General features: G+C 57.6%; 1 protein-coding gene across 1 annotated transcript in view; it reads left to right on the top strand.

Moving 5' to 3' along the window:
- The window catches only part of LOC311513038 (unconventional myosin-Vb-like), a 67211-nt gene that overhangs the window by 40475 nt on the left and 3275 nt on the right, over positions 1 to 23461 (top strand). The window contains exons 20-34 of the mRNA XM_084614597.1: positions 1261 to 1417; positions 3063 to 3302; positions 6493 to 6708; positions 7551 to 7644; positions 8992 to 9140; positions 9842 to 9958; positions 10839 to 11078; positions 11186 to 11298; positions 11776 to 11947; positions 12342 to 12435; positions 13565 to 13714; positions 17796 to 17947; positions 20587 to 20676; positions 22223 to 22373; positions 23086 to 23356. Coding sequence (XP_084470723.1) covers positions 1261 to 1417; positions 3063 to 3302; positions 6493 to 6708; positions 7551 to 7644; positions 8992 to 9140; positions 9842 to 9958; positions 10839 to 11078; positions 11186 to 11298; positions 11776 to 11947; positions 12342 to 12435; positions 13565 to 13714; positions 17796 to 17947; positions 20587 to 20676; positions 22223 to 22373; positions 23086 to 23356 — 2406 coding nt within the window. The remainder of the gene's footprint in view (positions 1 to 1260; positions 1418 to 3062; positions 3303 to 6492; positions 6709 to 7550; positions 7645 to 8991; positions 9141 to 9841; positions 9959 to 10838; positions 11079 to 11185; positions 11299 to 11775; positions 11948 to 12341; positions 12436 to 13564; positions 13715 to 17795; positions 17948 to 20586; positions 20677 to 22222; positions 22374 to 23085; positions 23357 to 23461) is intronic.

Here is a 23461-nt window from a genome sequence, read left to right as displayed (position 1 = left end):
GGGTTCCAAGTGGTAACAGACAGAACACAGTGAATTACCAAGCAAAATAAAATAAAACATGCAAGTTTTTTATGTCTAATCAAACTGAATACAGATAAAAACCTCACCAGTTCCAGAAAGCTCTTTTACAGACTAGTCTCCTTCTAGTCTGGGTCCAGCAAGCGCTCACACCCCCTGTAGTTACTATCCTTTTGTTCCAGTTTCTTTTAGGTATCCTTTGGGGTGGAGAGGCTATCTCCTTAGCCAGCTGAAGACAAAATGGAAGGGTTTCCCATGGGCTTAAATAGACTTTCTCTTGTGGGTGGAGACCCCCCTCCTCTCTCCGATGCAAAGTCCAGCTCCAAGATGGAGTTCTGGAGTCACCTGGGCAAGTCACATGTCCATGCATGACTAGGTTTTTACAGACAGAAGCCATTGCCCACATGGCATCTTGACTGTCTCCAGGAAGACTTCTTATGTGGATTGGAGCCTTCCAAATGCATTGTTCCTTAAGTGCTTCTTGATTTGGGCACTTAACTTTGTGAATTCCTTTCTCCAGGAGCTGACCAAATGCTCTACTAAGGTTATTTAGAAATCAAGGCAGTACACGGCCAATATTCATAACTTCAAATACAAAAATGATACCTGCATACAAATAGGATTAATAGATTCAGTAGATCATAACCTTTACATAGATATGTTACATGGCATATGTAGCATAGAACATGTTCCAGTTATGTTGTATACATTCATAAGCATCTTTCCATAAAGACTTATGGGGGGCACCATCACACCCTCGCCTGTTGCTGTACCCAGCCACTGGAACGGAGCAGCTAAGAGTGCTGATGCAGAGTGTCTGGCTGGCAAACAGCATTCCAAAGCTACATCAGGTGTAGGGCTAGGCGGGGACCTGGCGCTAGCCATGCTCCACCCTAGAGGTGGCCGCATTTCAAAAGCGACTGTAAAAATCCCAGAGTAGAGACACGAGAGCCAGGAGAAGCTGGTGCCAGGCCAGCAGCTGCAATTGGGTCTCATTTGCGGGGGGTGGGGGTGGATGGAGCAGTGCCCTAGCTCTGAGCTGAGGGAGGCAGGGGGGGTTGGCCTCAGGACCTGGTGGTGGGTCTCTGCTGCGGGGGCCTGTAAGGGGCTAGGGTAGACCCTGGGACTGTGCTGTGGGGGGTCACTCTGTTGTTCTTGGGGGGAGGGGGGGGGCCTAATTTCTGCTGCCCTGCCCCAGTGGGCTCTGGCTCACCATGCCCAGTGCCTGTTGCCCTTGTGCAGGCTCGTCAGGGGCCTGAGGAGGACCAGCGCCGCACTCATCCTGCAGAAGAACTTCAAGATGGCTCTGGCCAGGCGCTCGTACCTCCGCAGCCAGGCAGCAGCCGTCACCATCCAGGCCTTCGCCCGCGGCATGTTCGCCAGGCGCCTGCACTGCCAGGTACCAGCCCTGCCCGCAGCCGTGGGGTTGGGGATCCACTCGTGGCAGCGGCTTCAGAGGGTGACGTCCTGGGTGTGCTCCCAGCGCTGAGGGGGGGTGCAGCCCTTGGGGAAGGGGGTCCTGAGGGGTTACAGGAGCCCCATGTAACGTAGGGGTGAGGGCTGGCAGGTACATCCTGGGATCTGGAGGGAGCCCCCTTGCTTAGTACCCCCATAGAGCAGAGACTCATCCCTCTCTCGCTGCAGGCTCTTGCCACAAGGTAGAGCAGTTACCTGTCTGGCTCAGCTCCTTGTCCGGCATGTGCAGGGAGTGTGGGGCCTAGCATGGAGAGGGGGTACCCATGGGCAGCTTCCCCCCCACCCCCAACCGCAGGCAGTGTGAACGGGTAGTGCTGTGACTCCCCAGGCAGGTGTATCGCTCTCCTGCCTGGGGTATGGGGCCGCGTGGGGCCCCTGGTGGCCCGTTCAGGGTGCGCGGGGGTCAGCTCACCTGGTGGGAGCCACCCCGTCCCTACCCTCAGGAGTGACCAGGTTCCTAGGAGATCTCGAAGGTGGTGGGCACGCCTAGGCAAGGGGGATCTTCACCCTCTCGCTGCACTGGCTCACGGGTCCAGTGCCCGGTGCAGCTCGCACTGGAGCAGCCCACGCCCCACACCTGCCCAAAGCGCCTCTGTGGGGAGCAGTCCTTGGTGTAGGCCCTCACAGGTGCCAACTTTCACTTTTCTGGCTGGGTGCTCCACCCAGTGGCCCTGCCCCCATCCCACCCCCTTCTCCAAGGTCCCACCCTCCTCCCCCTCCGTGTGCCCCACCAACACTCTGCTTCTTCCCACCCCTGCAAGTGCCCCCTGCCAAACAGGTGATTGGTGGGTGCTCAGCACCCACCAATCTTTTTCCAATGGGTGCTCCAGCTCTGGAGCTCCCACAGTTAGGCTAGGCATAGGCACTGACTATCTCCTGAGCATCCTCGGAGGCCAATCTAGGCTGCGAAGTGAAGGGCAGAAACCCCACAGAACCAAATTAGAGCTGGGGGGCAAATGGGCAGGATTTTGATGCCTGGCTCAGTTCTTGTCCTGGAGTCCAGGCTTGGATCTGCTCCCAGCTAACTGCTCCCAGGGCCACTCCGCGGGGTGGGGTCGGGGGGGCATGGTTCTGGGACTGCCTTGGAGTAGTAATACCAAATATCTGGTTTCCATCATGAGCACCCCCACTATAAAAATTATTCCAGCACCCAGAGGGGAGAGGGCAGCAGGGTGTGAACTTTCTCTGAGTCTCACTCCCATGCTCCAGGGTGATCAAAACAGCCAGTCTCTCTAGCAACCCGTCTGCCCCAGGCTCAGGTGCAGGTTAGAATAGTTGCAACAATGTCCTCTCATCTGCTCCGAAGCCCCTTCAGGGGCCACCGTGTGTCATGTGCGTAAACCCTGTGGTTGCTAAGCAGGGCTCCTATTCTCACAGGCATCCTTGGCGCCCAAGGGAGGGGGTGCAGCGTTGTCCCTAACTAGCGTGTTCTTGGATCCCTTGTGAAACGTTGGCCACAGTTTGTGCGAGGCCGTAGCTGCTGGCGCCTGGTGCTCTGGCCGAGTTACCGCCCTAAAGCAATGGGTGTTGCCCTAAAGCTTGGCTGCGCGTGTCTGCTCTCTCCCCAGATGGTGGCAAGCCAGAAAGCTGTTGTGATCCAGAGCGTGGTGAGGGGCTGGCTGGCTCGCACCAAGTACGTTCGGGTGCGCGGTACTGTGGTGTATCTGCAGTGCTGCTTCCGACGCATGCGGGCTCGCAGGGAGCTGGGACGGCTCCGGCTCGAGGCCAGGTCGGTGGAGCACTACAAACAGCTCAACAAAGGCATGGAGATCAAAGTGATGCAGCTGCAGTGCAAAGTGGATGAGCAGGTGGGTGGATCGGCTCCTCCTGCTGCCCCAGAGCTACAGGGGGATTCCTGGGCCTCGACTATTGGGATGAGCCTTGAAGCCAAGGTGCTGACTGCTCACGGGCATGTCTGTGAGAGTCCTGGAGAACTGCGTTCTGCCTTGCGAAGTTCCCCTAGCTGTCTACATTGGATAGTCTTGTCCTACTCAATGTTCCTGTGAGTTGTTAAGCAGTAGCAATGCTCCACTCCAGAGGTGGCAGCATTTCACTCCCTTAATGATACTGTAAAATCTCGGATCCATCTCTGAATGTTGCTGGAGCACGCCCTCTGTGCCGGGAAAAGGTGCTTGGAGGGAAAAGCCACGCTACCCTTCTCCTGGGAAGCACGGTCCATTAGTACCGCGAGAAGCAAATTCTGGCTGCATCTGCCTTCCGGCTCGTCCCCGGAGACTTGCATTGGGCTCTCTTGGCAGAGCAGGATCCTGGACCTCTTGGCTCAGGACAGATTTCTAGTTCTGAACCCACCGAACTTCCTATGGCTCAGCCATCGGGCAGCGAATGCAAAGCGAAGGCGTGGGGAGCGAGGCTGTGCAGATGGAGTAGCTGGCTTTCTGGGGCTGGAGGAAGGCTGCGAGTGGCAGCAGCTTTCCCTGCTCTGGTCTCCTCTTGGGTATTTTATGGGGTGCCTCATGGGGTGCCTCAGGGACTGAGTGGCTTTAGGGGGCACCACGTGCTCAAGCCCCTGTGCGGAATTGGGAGGCAGTCTTCAAACCTCTCTTCTCTCCACCCCTCTCCCATGCAACCCAGCAGATGCCGCTTGTGTAACTTCCTCGCAGTGCCTATTGTCTGCCCCCACCCAGCAGGGTGCCAGATCGTGCCTGGCACACCGTGTTCTGTTGCTGGATATTTACCAGCGGGCGCACTTGGCACTGCCATCTGTCTGCCTCTCATCTCGCTATTTGCTCTCTGCTGGGGAGGGGCTTCCGCGAAAGCTTCTCTTTAAAGCGAGCCTGCGTCCCTGACGGTCTCTGGCCTACGCGGGTAAATCCCATCTCGCTGGTCTGGAGTGGGTGGGGCGTCCTGGAAAGCTGATGTTGGGGCAAAGGGGACTTAGGAAAAGCCAGCGTGCTCTTGGGCCAAATACATCCGGGCTGGGGCAGGGCAGTGGCCTGGGAGCTCGGATGAAGGCTGGCCCCAGGGGAGTTCACAGTTCTGCTGAGATGTGGTGCATCCTAGAATGGGATTTTGCCCCCCAGGGAAGGAGGAGGTGCAGGAGGGCGGCTACTCCTAATGGCACTGGCTGATCCAGGGTAGCTTAGCCAGCTTTGGGGCTCGGCACCTTGACTGCGCGACCATCCCGAAGACTCTGCCAGATGGGAACTCTGACATGCAGTGGGCTCTCCAGGGACAGAGCCAGTGCCCAGCCCATGTGTAATGAGGCTGCTTCTGGCAGGACCCAACTGAGTGCGCCAATTCAGGGCAAATTGCTTAAAGCAGGGCAGTTACAGCCCAAGGCTGGGGTTTTTCCACCTCTAAGACAAACCAAACCAGCCAGACAAAGCAGACTTTGGTCTCACCCCACTGGCTGACCACAAGTCACACAAGCAATTCTATTAGACACTCCAGTTTCCCAATATCTCCACCAGTGCTATCCCTTATGGGGACGAATGGTTATGAAAAGGTTCTCTCGATCCCAAAGGATCAAGCCCCAGACCCAGGTCAATAGACAAATCAGATCTTACCCACAAATCACGCTATTGCCAATCCTTTAGAATCTAAATATTTATTCATAAAAGGAAAGAAATAGAGATGAGAGCTAGAATTGGTTCAGTGGAATCAATGACACACAGGAATGGCAAATTTCAGAGTAACAGCCGTGTTAGTCTGTATTCGCAAAAAGAAAAGGAGTACTTGTGGCACCTTAGAGACTAACCAATTTATTTGAGCATGAGCTTTCGTGAGCTACAGCTCACTTCATCGGATGCATACCGTGGAAACTGCAGCAGACTTTATATATACACAGAGAATATGAAACAATACCTCCTCCCACCCCACTGTCCTGCTGGTAATAGCTTATCTAAAGTGATCATCAGGTGGGCCATTTCCAGCACAAATCCAGGTTCAGGCTTGCAGCAGTGACGGAATAAATGGCAGGTTCAAATCCAGTCTCTGGAGAACATCCCTAGCTGGGAAGGGGCAAAGCTTCAGTGTAGCAAAGTTCAATCCTGCTTCATACCTATGGCAGAGCTTCAGCAGCTCTTTACAGTCTCTTGCCATGTGGTCTCTTTCTTTGTCCCAAAGACAAGCTGTCCAGCACCTAGCCTGGAAACACCTCAGAGTTCTGTCCATGGGCAGGTCCCTGCACACCTGGCTGAGTCCCCAGGCGTGTCTGCCTTCTCTCAATGGGTCATTGTACAGCTGATGGTCCTTAGTGGGCCATCTAGCAGGCTAGGCATAGCTGACACCAACTTGTCTGGAGTGTTCCCCAGAAGCAGCGTTTGAAATACAGACAGTACAGAGCCAATATTCATAACTTTAACTATAAAAATGATACACACACATAGGCAGCATAATCATAAGCAGCAAACCATCACCTTGTCTTAGACACCTTATTTGACCCCCTTTATACAAGATTTGATGCCACTACAGGACTTTGGTTGCAACAATGATCTATACAGTCCCAGCTTATGTCAATAACGTCACACCATGTACAGGGAGTCAGCTGGGCAGGCAGGGAGTGGTACAGGGAGCAGACCGCTGTCAGTCTGTCCAGAGCCTGGTGGCCCAATGCCAAGGAGCAGGCAGGCCAGGCCCAAGGCAAGGGGAGGCCCAAGTACCAGCCCTGGCATATAGGCCAGGCTTTCCTGTAAAGCAGGAAACTGGGAGTCTGGACTCCTGGGTTCTGTTCTCAGCCCTGAAGTGGCGGGCCTTGGGAAAGTCATTCCTCCTCCCGTGCCTCAGTTTCCACAACAGTGTCCTGGGGCTGACCCTGCTGGGCTTGGGGGAGGCACTGTGGATAGCACCTCACTTCCAGGGAGCTGTTCGGCTTTGCCGGGGATGATGGGGCAGTCCGGTGGGATGAGGCTGAGGCAGCTTCTCTGGATTTCCCCCTCCCAGTTCCCTGCTGTTTAATGCTCAGATAGGAATCACCCAGTTCCTCCCCTGGGACCCCCCAGGCCTGAAACGGCTCTCCACTGCCCCCCCCCCCCACAGGCCAGGGAGAACCGGAGCCTCTCGGAGCAGCTGTCGGCACTGAGAGCCTCCCACAGCGAGCAGGTGGAGTGGCTGCACAGCGAGCTGCGGGGGCTGCGGGAGGACAAGGCACAGGAGACGCGTATCCGGGAGCTGCAGGAGCAGCTGCAGCGCATGGAGTCGGAGAAGAGCAACTCGGAAGGCAGGCTGGGCCAGGAGATGGAGGATCTGAAGCAGGTGTGGGGCGGCGGGGGACCCTCGACTTGCTGGCTAGCTGGCAGCCAGCAGTAACACTGGGGCTGGGGGGGGGGGGGTTAAACATCCCTTCCTTAGACCTGGTCCCAAAGAGCAACAGTCCCCACCCCAGTGGTTAATGGGTGTGACTCAAATGCAGCACTCAGCATATGGGGCAGTTCCAATCGCTGGCAGCAGTAGTAGGCTGGTTCTCCTCTCTGGATCAGCCATGAGAGGGGGAGGGGATGCAAGCATGCTCCTTGCTAGTGTGTTGCAAAGGATCTGGTGACTAAATGAGCTTGTCTGTACATAGACTTGGCAGGAGTCGATTTTTATCGGTAAATGTCAACCACCATAAATCTCTGTACGCACAAACTGTCAAATACGTCCATCGATATTGAAAACTTAGACAGAAATGCTGCTTGACATTAACTGTCTGAAAGCAAACCTGGATTATTTTGTATATTTGACATAAGAAGTTGACTATCAGGTTTAAGTTGTAAAGCTTTAACTCTTGGTGTCTCCACCTTGTCTGATCCCCTCCCTGCCACCTAAATTCCTACAACTGAAAATTTGAATAAAAAATGTAAGCAAACACTTAAATCCTTGATGCTGCCTACCAAAAGTAAAACTGGCAATAAATCTCCCATGCAGGGGCCTGACTACTCTCCAGGCCCGCTGGCTGGCTGGCGGGGTAGAGGAAGGATGAGCCCTGCAGTCTGTGATGGCCCCGTGTGAAAGAGCCTGCCTGGCCTCTGACTCTCAGAGCAGGTCCTCTCGCCCCATAGCTCTGGACTGCTGTCAAGGTCTGCCCCCACCGCTCATCTCTCTCTCTCACCCGCCAGCACCTGACTGAGCTCGAAGCCATGAAATCCAATCTGAAGGAAGAGAAGGATGCTCTAAACCAGCGGATCATGGAGCAGTCGCAGGAGCTGGAAGGTAAACCCCGCACTGCCCCTCCAGTCCCCAGCCCCTTTCCTGCTGTGCTGGGTGCAATCAGCTGGGGGCTGAATTCTGTGGAAGCCCAGTGAGTGACTCAGCTGTGCTCACCCAGGCAGCCCTGCTCTGTCGGCAGGGTGATGCTGGTGACTTGTGACTGCTAGCTGGGTGCCGGCAAGCAGGTCAGACTGCTCTGTATCTGTACCGCCTCAAATGTTGGGGTTGGGGGACCCTGCTGCTCCTGGTCTGAGCTCCCCAGCCTGGAGCACGTGCCTGCAAGTCACTAGCTGCCGCATTGCTCCAATCCCCTGAGGAAGGTGGAGCCCCACAGCTAGGCACGAGTGTCTCGCCGGGAGGGTGACGAGCCCCTGGAACAAGCTACCAAGAGAAGTGGGGGAGTCTCCTTCACTTGATACCTTCAGACCCAAGATCCGCCACCTCCCTGGGGTGGGGCAGAAGCCTCTTTCGGTTATTGGGCTCAGCGCAGAGGTAGCTGGGTGGAATCGGAAATGTACCAGCCTGGGCTGTGCGGGAGGTCAGACCGGTGGATCGAATGGTCCCTTCTGGCTTTAACTCGCCAATCTGTGAATCCAAACTTCCCCGCTTTATGGAATGCGCAGCTCGGAGGCCAGACCCTGCGTCGGCTAGTCCCTCCCTACGCCATCAGCTCTTGTGTTCACATAAACCCATTGTGGGAGGTGTCAGTTTCATAGTGTGGGGCCGTGAGACCCTGTGGTCTGATTCCTGTATATCACAGGCTGCTGCATGTCCCACAGAGCTCTTCTGTGCTCCAGTGGGTGCCATGGCCAGGACAGCCTCCCTCCTGGTCCAAGCCCCAGCCTCTGTTCTGTACAAAGCGGAGCACCTTGTTGGTGCTTTCCGAATACCAATGAACTGGGCTGCAAAGGCAGCTCCTGGCCAAGATGAGACTGGCGCCCAAAACAAGGTGGGCTGGTTATTGAAACGGCTCCTGCCAGTCACTGCCCCAGCTCTGTGCCCAGCCTTATCCCGGGGGATCAAATACTGCCCTGGCGCCCAGCCAGCGGAGAGGTCCGTAGCGTGGCCTGAGCCTGCCCTGGAGGCTGCATCCATGGGGTCATTGGCCATGCTGCTAAGTGCACGGCTCTCTCCTGCCAGGACTGCAAGCCGTTTTTCCAGGGGCAGTGCAGCATTGGCGATCGGCTGCCTAAGCCTGAAGGAGAACCAGCCCCTGTCGACGACGTTCCTCCCCAGGCTCCTACCCAGGGTGGTCGCTGGGCGGGGAACAGAGCCTGTCACGCTCCCTGGCCCAGGTCCAGGCCTGCAGGCAAACATTACCGTCTCTGCTCTCCTCCCCGCCCCCTGCAGACCAGCTGCGCCGGCGTGTGGCGGCAGAGAGCCAGGAGCTGTTGTGCCAGCTGGAGGGGGAGAGGGCTCGCTACCAGACCCTGGTGAAAGAGTGCGCCCGCCTGGAGCAGTGCTGCGAGAACCTGCAGGACGAGGTGGCCTTCCACAAGGTGAGCAGCGCGGGTGGGGCTGATACCCTGGCCCCAGGACACCCCAGGTATCCCAGGGAGCCAGGCGAGGGGTCACAGGCTGCAGCTAAATGGAGGAAAGCGCTTGCTGAAGGATTCTCGCACTGAGGCCAGATGGGCAGCACTGGGTGTAGGTGGGCAAGGAGCCTGGCAGCGGGTGCCTTGCTGGTCTAAGTGCTGTGTCCTTTCTCAGTCCCAGGGCTGGGGCATGGCTCCGCAAAGCACCCTGGTGGTGGCCCCAGGGTCACTCTGGGTTCAGAGCCTTGCCCTGCCGCTGAGAACAGATCCCCACTATCTGCGCGAAGCTGGCTGGGGCTTTCGAAACAGCGAGGAGCCCAAATCCCAGTGACTCCACGTGGTGTCTGGGTGCCAGACTCCTTCTGCTCTCTGGGGAAGTCCCAGCCCTAAGCTAATGTTACAGCTGCACCATCCACTTCTGCCCCGCTCCACTGGAGATCGGGGGGGACATCTCTCCAGGTCCCATGGCGGGACTCCCAGTGGAGGACAGCGGCACCCACCCCGTGTCCATCACCGCTGGGCTAGGGCGCAGTAGCATGTGCCCACTCAAAGCTATTGATGTGTGGTCTGAGCTGTCTCCCCATGCTGACCCTGCTGCCGCCTGTAACACTGACTGGAGCTTGAGCCGCTGTCTAATGCACCCTTGTATCACCTTCCTGCTCCAGCGAACCCCCAGCCTCCGAAGGTCCCCTTCATCTGACAGCATCCTGGACTCTGAATGCAGCTACCCATCGTCTCTGTCGACGGCGCCGTCCCGGGACGATGCTGACCCACAGAGCGAGGTGACGCTTTCACATCAACAAACTGGCTTTGCTCCTGCCCTGACTCTGGTGGGAAGCTCAGCGTCTGGGCTCTGGAACGAGCCGTGCTGTGCCCTGGAAGTCCGTCCTTCAGAACTGGCCAGCTGTTGGGGACCAGATGTTCCCTCTCTAGTCCTTGCCCCCTTGCATCCTGTCTAATCCCTGCTCTGGATCAGCCCAGCTTGGCTGCAAACTGGGCAGCCCAAGAGTCCAGTGCCTCACTCGCCCTTCAGTAAGAAGAGCGTCCCCGAGCATGCCCTCCAGCCCTTTGCCCCTTGGCGCTGGCAGCACCCAGCTGCCAGTCCCGTTGGCATCAAACTGCGGCTGGGAATAGTAGCAAGGCCCTTCTGACTGACCTGGGTGGGCTGCGCTGGTGATCTCATTGGTTCAGCCCAGTAAGTGCGTGCAAAGACATGGCTGTTGACTGGCACCTGTCACACAGGGCTCTGTGCGCTTCCTGTGTCGGAAACTCCCCTCTTTTGTGTGAGATCTCGTCAGCTGGGGAAGGTGCCCGAGCTCATAGCTTGGTGGCAGAGCCAGGAATAAACCCTGGCATCCACTCCCCTTGTGCTGCCTCCCAGTAGATGTGACCAGCATTCCTGTGTGCAGCTGGGCTAACCAGGCTGACCTGTCCTGCCATCCCACGGTTGCCACCGGGTGGTCAGATGCCAGGCTTGCCCTTTCCGCTCACTCCTGGAGGGTGCCAGATGGGCTGTGGGTTGGGGCATTCGTGGTGAGTTAGTGCAGAGCTTGGGATCAGGTGCAGCCAGATGGCCCAGTCTGAGTGGGGTTTGGTGTCTGCGTACAGTCCCTGGCGTGTCGCACACTGAACGCATCTCCTCACCTCCTTCTTTCCCCACAGTCCCCGGACCAGGAGAGGGGCCGCTGGAGGCAGAGAGACGAGAGGAGGTCCAGATCTGATAGCCCTCCCTCCTCGCTGAACGACGACGATGGCCAGGACCCCTACGAGAAGGCTTATCTCCTCCTCCTGGGTCAGCTCAACGTGGTCACCGAGGACCTGGCCAGGACCCGTGAGGAGCTGCGCAGGGCCAAGGCTCAGCTGGCTCATGAGAGGAAGCCATTTGAGATCTTCAAGCGCCAGGTGAGACTCCCACCCATGATGTCCCTTGCTGCAGCAATTTTGGGGGCGGGGGTGGGGGGGTCTGCTGCCTGAACGGCCAGGTTCAGTCTCCTCCTTCTCCCCAGCAGAACATTGCAGAGATCCTGGGGTTGAGCAAGAGCCCGGAGAAGATGTCCAAGGAAGACTCAATGATGGAGGAAGACTTGAAATATGCATATGATGCCGTCCGGGTTTCCAATAAGTGAGTCTGTTTACAGACCTGCTTCCCCTACTCGGTGGTCTCGGCCACGTCTGGGTTTTCCATACCACTGCAGTGGAAGGCTTAAAAAGCAACCCTGGGGGCATGCCCTCCAGTGGCGGATGGCCCTTGGGGAGCAGCAGGCTGTCTGAGGTTGCAGGGAAACCCTAGTGGTGGAGAGACGAGATGGGTTTGGGTGGCCAGAACCAGCTCGGAGCGCAGATGGTGGAGGCGCAAGATTCAGATCACTCTGTGGAGACTTCAAGAAATTCCAGAGTCAAGTCTTCTGGGTTCTATTCCAATCTCTGCCCTTGACTTGAGGAAGCCGCGTCAACCCCGCCTCGGTTTCCCTAGCTGTAAAATGGGGGGGAAACTTGCCTGTCTCACCCACAGAGGGGCATAGAGATTTGTGAGGCCTCACCAACCTCCTGCCTGGTGAGCCAGTCGCTGGCACCTCCGAGTTATCGCCCTTCCTTGCAGGCTACTCGAGGGCCAGCTGCAGGAGCAGCAGCTGCAGCATGAGCAGGAGCTGGAAGGTCTCCGCCTGGACATCTGCTCCCTGAAGCAGCAGAGCCTGATCCAGGACCTGCACCTGCACCAGGAGGAAGACGGGCTCCAGCACCAGATAGTCCAGCTGAAGAGAGAGAACCTGGTAAAGGGGGAGGGGGCTGGGGGGAGGATTGCATGGCTGAGCATGCACTTAAATGCTCGCTGAGCGGCCAGGCTGGGGCTTGTGCTGCCAGAGAAGGCTGGCTGCTGCTCAGCGTGCTGGGTAAACGCCCTGGTGGAGCACACCCCCTGCCTCCCCATGCTGGCTCTTCGAGGGCACATTGCATGCTCGGACTCGGGCTCCACGGAGGAGCCCATTAGATGGCAGTAGCTGGGGCAGCATTCTGGCCGGCTGCTTTCCATCTGCTGCAAGGCCTGCCCGAAGAGGTCTTGCTGCTGGCTGGGAGGGTGTATTGGAAAGTGAGGCCACCCCACCCTACCCCGAGCACCCAGTGATACCGGCTGTGCAGTCTATCCTTTCCCCTTGTGCCCTCCAGGATCTGGCTGGGCAGCTGGAGAGGCAGGAGAAGAGCATGCTCAAGCTTCGAAAGCAGCTGAAAATCTCCATGAAGCAAATCCAGGATCTCACAGGCAGGTGCCCCCTGTGACTGGACCAGCTGGGGGGTGAATGTCCTCTGTGGCCGGCCTAAAGGGGGGTTCTGGTCTCGACGGCCTCTCCCAGCCTGGATGCAGCAGCTTCAAGCAGAAATGCTTCAGCACCGCAGGAGCAGGGAGGGCTGGTGGGATGGGCCTGAGCTCTGCCCCAGGCCTGATAATGGCCCTGCCAAGCCCTGGGGCCCTGGTCCCCCAGTCCCTTCTCAATTAACCTGCCTCAATGAGGCCCACTATGCCAGCGAAGGCAGCAGGGCAGAGGTGACTATCTGCACACCATGAGCTCTGCTCATGCCAGTGTTTCTGCTTTTCCTTCGACGCCCCAGGGCAGGTAAGGGGGCGTCACTACCTGTCTGCATGAGAGCTGCTTTGCAGCCAGGAAGCGGAAATGAGCCTCTCACTAACAGATGACCTACCAAAGTGGCTTTTCTTAGCCGCTGTTCTGGGCTCGCCTTGTGTCTCGTGTTGTCTCCTAATGGTAAAGCTCCCACATGGCCCTTCTGTAAACCTCCATGCTTTAGGAAGGGCTGTGCTCCCCAAAAGCCCCCCGCTGAGCACAGCAGACCCCCAGCATAGCTGCCAACCCGAGAGCAGGGCTAGCAATGCCTGGTGAATTGCAGGGTCCGACTGCTGTGATGCAGTGTTCCCTTTGCTATTGGGGGGGGGGGCTAGAGCAGCAAGCACCCCCTCTTAGGTCTACCCCCAGAGCAGGGAGCAGTTTAATGGAGAGGGAGCAGGGGAAGGGAGGTGCCAGCTGGGTTTGTAGGCAGCTGATTAAAGCTGGTGGGTGCCATGGGATACTGGACATTCGCAGATTAACCCTTCACTTGCTCACCTCTTAATTAGTCAACAGCAGCTGTCCAGGGCTGCCTGGCAGCATCCATCTGGTTTGCTGTCAACCCATTTCCGTCCCTCCGGCTGGCCCGAGCAACCTCTAGTTCTGAATATCCCTCTGCCTGGGGCCCAGCTTTCCTGGCAGGAGTTCCCCAGGCAGGGTACGGGCAGAGGTGGGACCCCCAGTCCCTGCCCCCCTTGGGAGTCAGGTTACATGGCCCCAGATCCAAGCAGATGCTCTGACTCTAATGTTCTTGCTCCTTTCCCTGCGCAGCAAGCGGAGAGACCAAGTGGCTGGAGCAGAAGGTGAAGGTGGAAGAGATGGAGAGGCCCCTTGATGCCCCGCGTCCAGCTGGGGCATTCGAGGGCATGCTGGGGTGCAAAGCAGCGGATGAAGGGCGCCTCATCAGGACCATCATCACAGGTGGGGGACAAGCCCCATGGGTTGGGCTAAGAGTCTGTCTACACAGCAGTGCAAGTCCTGGCTCAAGCCAAACCCCCTTGTGTCCGCACAGATTAGGTTCACCATGGGCTCGAAGCTCAGGGCCCAGGACCCTGCAGAGCTGGAGGGGTCAGGATTCTCCTATCCCTAGTGACTTGCCTGTAACAGACAGACTCCCTCAGGGCCTGTCGGATGCTGAGCAGCATATGCCAAGACATCAATCACGTCACGGTTCCAGTCTCTCCCCTGGAACATAGCGTGCAGAACGGCTCATGGGAAGGCGCTCACGGAGCAGCAGGCTGGGACTGATGTGAGGAAAGAGGAAGTGTGGATTGCTTGGGGGGATGACAACTGGGGAGGGAGGTGCCCGAAGAGAATCCTCACTAGGAGAGCTAGAAAATGGCTCTGGAGCTGGGAAAACGGTGAGGTGCAAAATGGGGGGCAAACGTCCCCTTTCTGAGCCCCTCCGGGGGAAGGATCCCTGGGCAGGTGCTTTAGGGCATTGGGCTTCCCAGGCTGCTCCTGAGCTTCCATGTTGCGTGTGGCTGTCTAACCACAGACATCTCACGAGGAGCAGCTGGGAATGGGATGTTCCTGATGGCCAGAAACTTCACTAAGTTTCTCTGCTACTGCGCCCTCCATGGCAGCTCCCCTTTCCAACCAAACGCTCCTTTACCCGTTCACCCCGGCCTCTCGGGATGCTTGTTGCCCCCGGAAAAGCAGCCAGTTCTGGGGCAGAGCACATCAGTGCTCCACAGGGAGTGAAGAACACGGTATCCCTTTGAAACCTGCAGGGTAATGCAGTTACACTGGCAGAACACCGGGGGGTCCGGCTGGGACCGCAGGGGCGGATGTGCCGGTTCAGATCAAGCCGTGGGCTGTAGAATGGCAGTGTGTGAGCAGCGCTTGGCTTGCTGTCCTGTCGGGAAGGCAGATGAGGCTGAGTTTCCCCCTTTAATGAGGGCAGGGACCCTACATGGGAGCAGGCAGAGAAGGGGTGACTGAGTCGAATGGACAGCTCTGACCTTGAAAAGGGATGGGGGTTTTCTGCCTGCTAATTGGGTTCAGTTTATTTGGGGTGGATGGGGAAGTCTCCAGCCCTGCCCCGGTTAGTGCTGGGCCAGGCCAGGGGTGGCTTTGTGCTTATGAGCAATGACTGAGCTCTTATGAGAAGGTAACAGGTTTGTGTTTTTTTTTCTTTTTTTAGTGAAAGGAAATGCAGTGGATCTAATTTACCTAGATTTCAGTAAGGCATTTGATATGGTGCCACATGGGGAATTAGCTAAATTGGAAAAGATGGGGATCAATATGAACATTGAAAGGTGGATAAGGAACTGGTTAAAGGGGAGACTACAATGGGTCATGCTGAAAGGTGAACTGTCAGGCTGGAGGGAGATTACCAGTGGAGTTCCTCAGGGATCAGTTTTGGGACCAATCTTATTTAATCTTTTTATTACTGACTTCAGCACAAAAAGTGGGAATGTGCTAATAAAGTTTGCGGATGACACAGCTGGAAGGTATTGCCATACAGAGAGGGACCAGGATATCCTACAGGAAGATCTGGATGACCTTGTAAACTGGACTAATAGTAATAGGATGAAATTTAATAGTGCAAGGGCACAGGAGGACTATGAGCCACCAATGTGATATGGCCGTGAAAAAAGCTAATGCGGTCTTGGGCTGCATCAGGCGAGGTATTTCCAGTAGAGATAAGGAGGTTTTAGTACCGTTATACAAGGCACTGGTGAGACCTCACCTGGAATACTGTGTGCAGTGCTGGTCTCCCATATTTGAGAAGGATGATTCCAAACTGGAACAGGTACAGAGAAGGGCTACTAGGATGATCCAAGGAATGGAAAACCTGTCTTATGAAAGACTCAAAGAGCTTGGCTTGTTTAGCCTAACCAAAAGAAGGCTGAGGGGAGAGACAATTGCTCTCTAAATATATTAGAGGTATAAATACCAGGGAGGGAGAGGAATTCTTTATTCTCAGTACCAATGTGGACACAAGAACAAATGGATATAACCTGGCCATCAGAAAGTTTAGACTTGAAATTAGACAAAGGTTTCTAACCATCAGAGGAGTGAAGTCCTGGAACAGCCTTCCAAGGGGCACAGTGGAGGCAAAAGACCTATCTGGCTTCAAGACTAAGCTTGATAAATTTATGGAGGGGATGGTAGTATGGGATAACCTAATTTTGGTAATTAATTGATCTTTGACTATTAGCGGTAGATATGCCCAATGGCCTGTGATCATAGAATCATAGAATAACAGGGTTGGAAGGGACCTCAGGAGGTCATCTAGTTCAACCCCCTGCTCAAAGCAGGACCGATCCCCGACTAAATCATCCCAGCCAGGGCTTTGTCAAGCCTGACCTTAAAAACTTCTAGGGAAGGAGATTCCACCACCTCCCTAGGTAACGCATTCCAGTGTTTCACCGCCCTCCTAGTGAAAACGTTTTTCCTAATATCCAACCTAAATCTCCCACACTGCAACTTGAGACCATTACTCCTTGTTCTGTCATCTGCTACCACTGAAACTGATAGTTGAAAGCAGCTATCAAATCCCCCCTCATTCTTCTCTTCTGAAGACTAAACATCCCCAGTTCCCTCAGCCTCTCCTCATAAGTCATGGGTTCCAGTCCCCTAATCATTTTTGTTGCCCTCTGCTGGACTCTTTCCAATTTTTCCACATCCTTCTTGTAGCGTGGGGCCCAAAACTGGACACAGTACTCCAGATGAGGCCTCACCAATGTCGAATAGAGGGGAACGATCACGTCCCTCAATCTGCTGCCAATGCCCCTACTTATACATCCCAAGATGCCATTGGCCTTCTTGGCAACAAGGGCACACTGCTGACTCATATCCAGCTTCTCATCCACTGTCACCCCTAGGTCCTTTTCTGCAGAACTGCTGCCGAGCCATTCGGTCCCTAATCTGTAGTGGTGCATGGGATTCTTCCATCCTAAGTGCAGGACTCTGCACTTGTCCTTGTTGAACCTCATCAGATTTCTTTTGGCCCAATCCTCCAATTTGTCTAGGTCCCTCTGTATCCTGTCCCTACCCTCCAGCGTATCTACCTTTCCTCCCAGTTTAGTGTCATCTGCAAACTTGCTGAGGGTGCAATCCACACCATCCTCCAGATCATTTATGAAGATATTGAACAAAACCGGCCCCAGGACCGACCCCTGGGGCACTCCACTTGATACCGGCTGCCAATTAGACATGGAGCCATTGATCGCTACCCGTTGAGCCCAACAATCTAGCCAGCTTTCTATCCACCTTATCGTCCATTCATCCAGCCCATACTTCTTTAACTTGCTGGCAAGAATACTGTGGGAGATGGTGTCAAAAGCTTTGCTAAAGACAAGGAACAACACGTCCACTGCTTTCCCCTCATCCACAGAGCCAGTTATCTTGTCATAGAAGGCAATTAGATTAGTCAGGCATGACTTTCCCTTGGTGAATCCACGCTGACTGTTCCTGATCACTTTCCTCTCCTCTAAGTGTTCCAGAATTGATTCCTTGAGGAAGAGCAGAGGGGGCTGTGCCTGGAGAGGTGCTAGCGACAGGGTGGGGTGATGGTCCTGCTGCAGCTTGGGCCAGCCCCCCGAGGAGCATGGCCCGAGCTCAAGCTGCTTGGCTGTAATGAAAAGGGTGATTGAGGCTTGGGGTCCGGGCTCTGTCCGGAAGGTGCTGGGCCCAGTTTGGGGTCAGAGGACGTATTGCTGAAGTTAGTAGGAGCGTTGCTCCCTCAGGGGAGGGGAGGGGGCTTGAAATTGGGGCACTGAATGCAGGGCCTGCCTTTTCCCACCTGTTCATAGAATCCTAGACTGTCAGGGTTGGAGGGCCCTCAGGAGGTATCTCGTCCAGTCCCCTGCTCCGAGCAGGACTGGGCACGTAGTTGCATGCTATGACCCCTCTCCCTGTAGGCGTTGCCTCCGGTGGTGAGGACAGCAGCTCTGGTGGGGCAGGACCCAGCCTGTGGCTTGTGGCTCGGACCTCGGTCTCCTGGCTGCCGAGAGAACTGTACAGACTCCCCCGTCCCCTTCTCGCCCTGCAGATTTCAAACCGCAGCACAGCCCCGGCGCCCTTCCCGGGCTGCCGGCCTACGTCCTGTTGATGTGCTTCCGGCACGCGGACTCCATCCCCGACGAGCACAGGGTCCGCTCGCTCTTCACTGCCGCCGTCAGCGGCATCAAGCGGGTGGTGAAGGTACGGCAGCGGGGGGCAGGCCGGGCGGGGGGGGTCGTGGCCCCGCTGTAGTCAATGGCCAGCTTGCTGAGGGGCTGCCTTCAGACTCTGGCTCCCCACTGCTGGTGTGTGCCCCCCCTCCATTGTTCCATCTCGTGCCTGAGCTGCCCAGAAATGGCCCCTGCAGACCCTGGGCATGTCCTTGTATGACCTGGGGGAGGGGCTGGGGAGTTACTGGGGATCTGTGATGCCACCCTCATGAGGGTGCCTGCCGAGGATGGGGCCCTGCAGTTCCCGTTAGAGGCTGGGTCAGCATGGCTGCTCTGGGCCACTGCCTGGCTCTGAGGGGCAGGGAGCCTCGTCCTGCACCTACTTAAGCGCATGGGGTGGACTTGGGGAGAACGTTGTTTGAGCGGTGGAGATGGGGAGGAGCAGGTCGGCTCCCTGGGGTCAGCCAGCGGGAGCCGGAGGCTGCTGGCTTTCTGCATCTGGCCAGAGGAGGCCTCAGTCACTGAGGGTGCCCCGCTGCTCCACTCCACTCCCTGGGTGTGGGGCTGCCAGCAGGGAGGGCTGGGTTGCTGCCTGCTCCCCCTCTGTCCCCCATGGGGAGGGAGAGGCCAGGAGGTCTCTGGGGGGCAGGGGTTGGAGGAGATGCAGGGAGGGAGGTCTCGCTGCCCCAGCGGGGCATGAGGCGGGAAGAGACCCCTAGCTCCCAGTGAGACCCCTTTTGGAGTGTCCGGCCCCGATGGCTGGGAGGGAAGAGCGGAAGCCAGCTCTCGCTGCAGTGTCGGTCCCCTGTGAGCCGGCCTGGCTCTGGGCCTGGGCCTGAAAGGAGAAGGGAGCAAACACTAATGCTGCCGTGATATTAATCCCTGTCTCTCGGGGGCTCATCTGCAGGCTGACAGCCCCCCAGCCGGGAGCGCTGGGCCCTGCAGAAAGCACAGGCTCTCGCTGGCCAGGCCATGCATCCTGCTGCCTCGCCCCTCCACCTGCAACTGTATTTGTCTCCAGCAGTAACTTTGGAGCTGGTCTGGGGCAGTGACTGCTCCTCCCCAGCACTGGCTGCAACAGGGCTCTTACTGCCTCTCAGCAGACACTGCTCTCTTCTCCTCTCCCCTGCCCCTCCTCAGTCTGCTTCCCTGGTCGGCAGCTACCCTGGGGCCCCACAGCACCGTGAGATGGAGGTCGCTGCTGCTGGCCCAGCTCTAGCCCCAAAGTCCCAGGCTGCTGTGCTAACTCAGTTGGGGGCAGGAGAACTACCCACAGGCCACAGGTTTGGTGGGAGAAGAATGGGCCCAGAGGAGCCAGTGACCGCTGTGAATGGAACCCAGGAGTCCGAGCCTTCCCTCGTGCCTGGCTGAGCAGCGAGGGCTCTGAATCGAAGCTGAACCAACCAGTTCAGCCCAGCTGGAGCCTGGCTAGAATCGTGACTTCGTCAGAGCTTCCTGTCGCTCGGGAAGCTACTTCCCAGCCGCTGCCCAGGCCCAGCGGTGCCAGATCTCTGGTTCGTCCTAGCCTGTCTGGACTCCTGTATCTGTCCAGCCCTTCTCCTGTTTGCCCATCGCCGTGTTCAGTCATGCACCGCAGTCCCTGTGTAGCACCATGCACCCTGATCAACTTGAGCTCTGAGCAGAACAGAGAAGCAAAAGCCGGGCACTGGGCCAGGACACCTGGGTTCTATCTCCGCTGTGCAAAAGCCGCCTGGTGACCTCGGGCAGGTCACTGCCCCTCTGGGCCTTAGTTTCCCCATCTGTAAAATGGCCTGAGTCAGGAAGTGCTTTCCAGCACCAATGCAGTTTCTCTGAGCTCATGAGCGTGAATCCCAAGAGTGCTTGGCCCGGCTGCCTCTCTCCGCAGCATCTCTGTCTGTGCTGGGTTAAGGAGGCCCCACCCCTGCTCTCCCTTTCCAGGAGGGAGCGGGGTCTCTGACAGGGGGCTCTGCCTCGGTCCCAGCTGAGCAGGCTGCTGGGGGCCAGCAAGGAGGAGAGGCCAGGGCCTGGCTGAGTTGAAGGGACCCTTTGCTTGTACAGCAGAGGAGCCATTAAGTACAGACCCAAGAATGGCTGTGGGCTCCCTCTGCTCAGCTGCCCCTTGGCTCCGTTGCTGTGGCCTGGCTAGAAGGGATTAAGGCATCCGCTCCCCCTGCCTCTTGTGGCCGCACTGAGCGTGCGCTCGGGGGCTCGTGGGGCTCAGATACCCGGGTGTAGGGCAGGCACTGCCAGAGCCCTGCACAGCTGAACCAGCGCTGCCGGAGGCCTCCAACCGTGTGCTCTGGGCATGGGACCGTAGCCACCGGCTGCGAACAACAAATCGGGGTGTCTCTGGAGCAGGCCCAGTGGTGACTGGGAGGAGCCCAGATGCTGGTTGGGCTGTCTGGGAGCAAGTGTCAATCCAGGCCTCCCGCGGCAGCCAGGGGCACAAAAGGAGGGGCTTGGCTGGGCTGAACACAGCTATTTGCATCTGCTGAGTAGCCTCTGGCCCTAGCACTGACTGGGGGTGGGGTGCAGACCCCCAACCAGCGGCTGGCTTTGCTGGCGTGCCCATGCCCGGGCAGCTGCCTGGCACACAGTCTCCTCGTGCTCCCTGGAGTTTGCAGAGTCTCCACAAACTCCTGGGCCGCTCACCCTGGCCTGATGCGTCGCTTTGTTTCCCGCTCGCAGAAGCACAGCGAGGACTTCGACGTGGTGGCACTCTGGCTCGCCAATACCTGCTGCCTCGTCAACTGCCTGAGACAGTACGGCAGGGACCAGGTGAGGGCACAGGGCCTGCCCCAGCACTGCATCTCTGGCCCGGGCTGGCCTCACCTCCCTCGGCAACCCCAGCGGCCCTGAACCCCCAGTTGGGGGGGGCTGCAGAACAGATCGCGGCCGGGAAGCAGCGGGCACAGGGATGGCACCCCACGGGGAGGGCGGTTTGCCTTTAGTAGGCTCCCCCCAGCTTATTCTGAGACCAAGGTGGTGCTGAGTCAGTCCTTGGCGCTGGCCTGGGCCAAAAGGCCTGTCTTGGCCCACTGTTTGCTCAGTGGTTGTTTGCTTCAGTTTCTCTCCCTTGGGGTCAGTCGCTCCAGCCCTCAGCCTCTGGCTGCCTCAGACCGGATCTGGCCAGGCCATGGTCTTGCTGTTCTGATGGGATGCCTCTGATTTACACCATCCTGCATGTACTGGCTCTTTGCCTGCCATGCTGTGTGGCAAATTGCACTTGTACTTATTGAATTTCATCTTGCTGATTTCACACGAGCTCGCCACAGAGCTGCCTGCAGGCAGGAAAAGTCAAACGGGGGAACAACCGGTGAGGCAGAGGTACCTGGGTCTAGTTCTGGGTGCCACGCTTCAGGGAAGATGTGGCTAAATGAGAGAGAGAGTGTCCAGAGGAGAGCAACAAGTATGAGAAAAGAGCTGAAAACTGGGCATATTTAGTCTTGAAGGATTTGGGGGATGGGAACCTGATCATTAGCCTTCAAATATGTTAAGGGCTGTTACAAAGAGGACAGTGATCAATTCTCTGTCCTCCCTTCAGTGGACAAGGAGCAATGGGCTCAATTTGCAGCAAGGGAGATCTAGGTTAGATACTAGGAAAATCTTTCTAACTCTCAGGGTAGCGACGCTCTGGAACGGGCTCTCCAGGGCCGGTGTGGGATCCCTGTCACTGGAGGTTTTTAACAGGCTGGACAAACGCCTGTCAGCAATGGCCTGGGTTTGCTTGGTCCTGCCTCAGCACGGGGGGCTGGAGTCTGACCTCTCGAGGTCCCCTCCAGCCTGACATGCCTACGATTATATGATGAACCGCAACCCAGACCCTCTGGTCTCAAACTGGGCAGCGGCTGATGGTGTGTCAGGGGTGTCTCTTCTTACCAGCAAATCTTGCCCCAGAAGGCTGAGGAGAACCCAGCCAGATCCCCTCCATGGAAGCCCCTGAGCCCAGCATCCTCCGGGGATGCTCTGAGCACTAGACTGAATAGGATGCATGGGCGGCCTTGGGGCCAGTCCCACCTGTACCATGGGGATACCAGGTACTGCTGGGTTCTTTACTCCGCCTGCCTCGGGGAGGGGGGCAGGGGAGCTCATGGCAGTGGGGACGGAGTTGATCTTTAGTCACTGACCTGTCAGGCGCTCCAAGATCCGTGGGTGAGAAGGACTCTGGAGGGGAGACGCGAACAGTTATCACTCGTCAGGGTACTATGGATTCTGGGGTGGGTCCCTAGGCATGGCTATCCCACAGCTCTCTCGAACCCAGGGAGGGGCTCTGCCATGCTCCAGCACCTCTCAGTCCTAGAGCCTGGCCATTTGCTCTCTGCAGAGCTACCGGCTGGGCAACACCCCCAAGCAGAACCAGCACTGCCTGAGGAATTTGGACCTTGCCAGCCACTGCCAGAGCCTGGGTGACCTGGCCATCCAGCTCCACCAGCAGCTGATCTGCGTGGCACAGAAAAAACTGAAGCCCATGATTGGTAGGTACCGGCTGGGGCCATGCTGCGTGGCTGGGCCTCCCAGGAGCGCTTTAGGGATGGGCGCGAGCTGCACTCGAGGGGTGAGGGCAGTGGAGAGCTGGCTCCTGGCTTGGCGCTTGAGGCAGGGATGCCATGGCTAGGCCTGGGAAGACCTGGAGTCTTGAGAGCAAGTGGCCCCTGTCCCCCTCAATACAGGGACCTCATTACCTGCCAAGTGACCCTCTGGGGATTGAGGGTGGCTGGGGAAGTGACCGGCCACTTAGCTCCCTGTGTGTGTGGGGCGGGATCCATGGCATGGGCTGGACAGGGCGGGGGGGTCCCTGTTCTGCCACCCCCGTGAGCCGCCTGGCCGAGCGACGGCAGCCTGGGAGTGTGGCACGCAGGGCTAGTCTGGGTCCGTGCCGAATGGCAGCGAGGGAGGGAGCAGGCTGCCCTGGCAGGAGGGGCAGGTGACTCCAGGTGGCAGGAGCCTGCCTGGAGGTGCAGCCCCATAAGCACAGTGCCTGCCCGCAGCAGCGGGTGAGCAGTGCTCTCTGAGTGGTGGCTGTGGGGTGGGTCACAGGGCATGTGCAGGGTGCTGCCCAGAGATGCCCAGGACGTACCTAGCCCCCGGGGGGCACTGAGAGCCGAGCCGGCCGCAGCAGGACAGGGCCCTTTGCTCCCTGTGGGAAGGGGACTGGGATTTCAGCCTCTCTCCCCTCCATCCCGCTAGTCGCCGCCATGCTGGAGAGCGAGACCATCCAGGGCTTGTCGTCGGCCAGGCCCCCCGGTTACCGCAAGCAGCCGGCGGCTCCCGCCTACACGCTGGACTCGCTCCTCCAGCAGCTCAGCTCCTTCCACGAGGCGCTGGGGAGGCACCAGCTGGAGCCCGTGGTCGTGGGCCAGGCCTTCCGGCAGCTCTTCTTCACGGTCAGTGGCGTGGCCCTCAACTACCTGCTCCTGAGGAGGGATGCCTGTTCCTGGAGTCAAGGCGTCCAGCTCAGGTCAGTCCATCCCCTCCCACCTCCAACAGGGCTCGGATGCTCCCCTGCCCGGCTGGCCGGCCTTAGCCTGGGGAAGGGAGACCCCAGGCTGGGCCAAGAACCCCA

The sequence above is a fragment of the Lepidochelys olivacea genome (assembly GCF_965140295.1).
Source record: "Lepidochelys olivacea isolate rLepOli2 genome assembly, chromosome: 25".
NCBI classification, from domain to species: domain Eukaryota; kingdom Metazoa; phylum Chordata; order Testudines; family Cheloniidae; genus Lepidochelys; species Lepidochelys olivacea.
The sequence above is the reverse complement of the archived record's forward strand: the minus strand, read 5'-3'. Positions and strand labels throughout refer to the sequence as shown.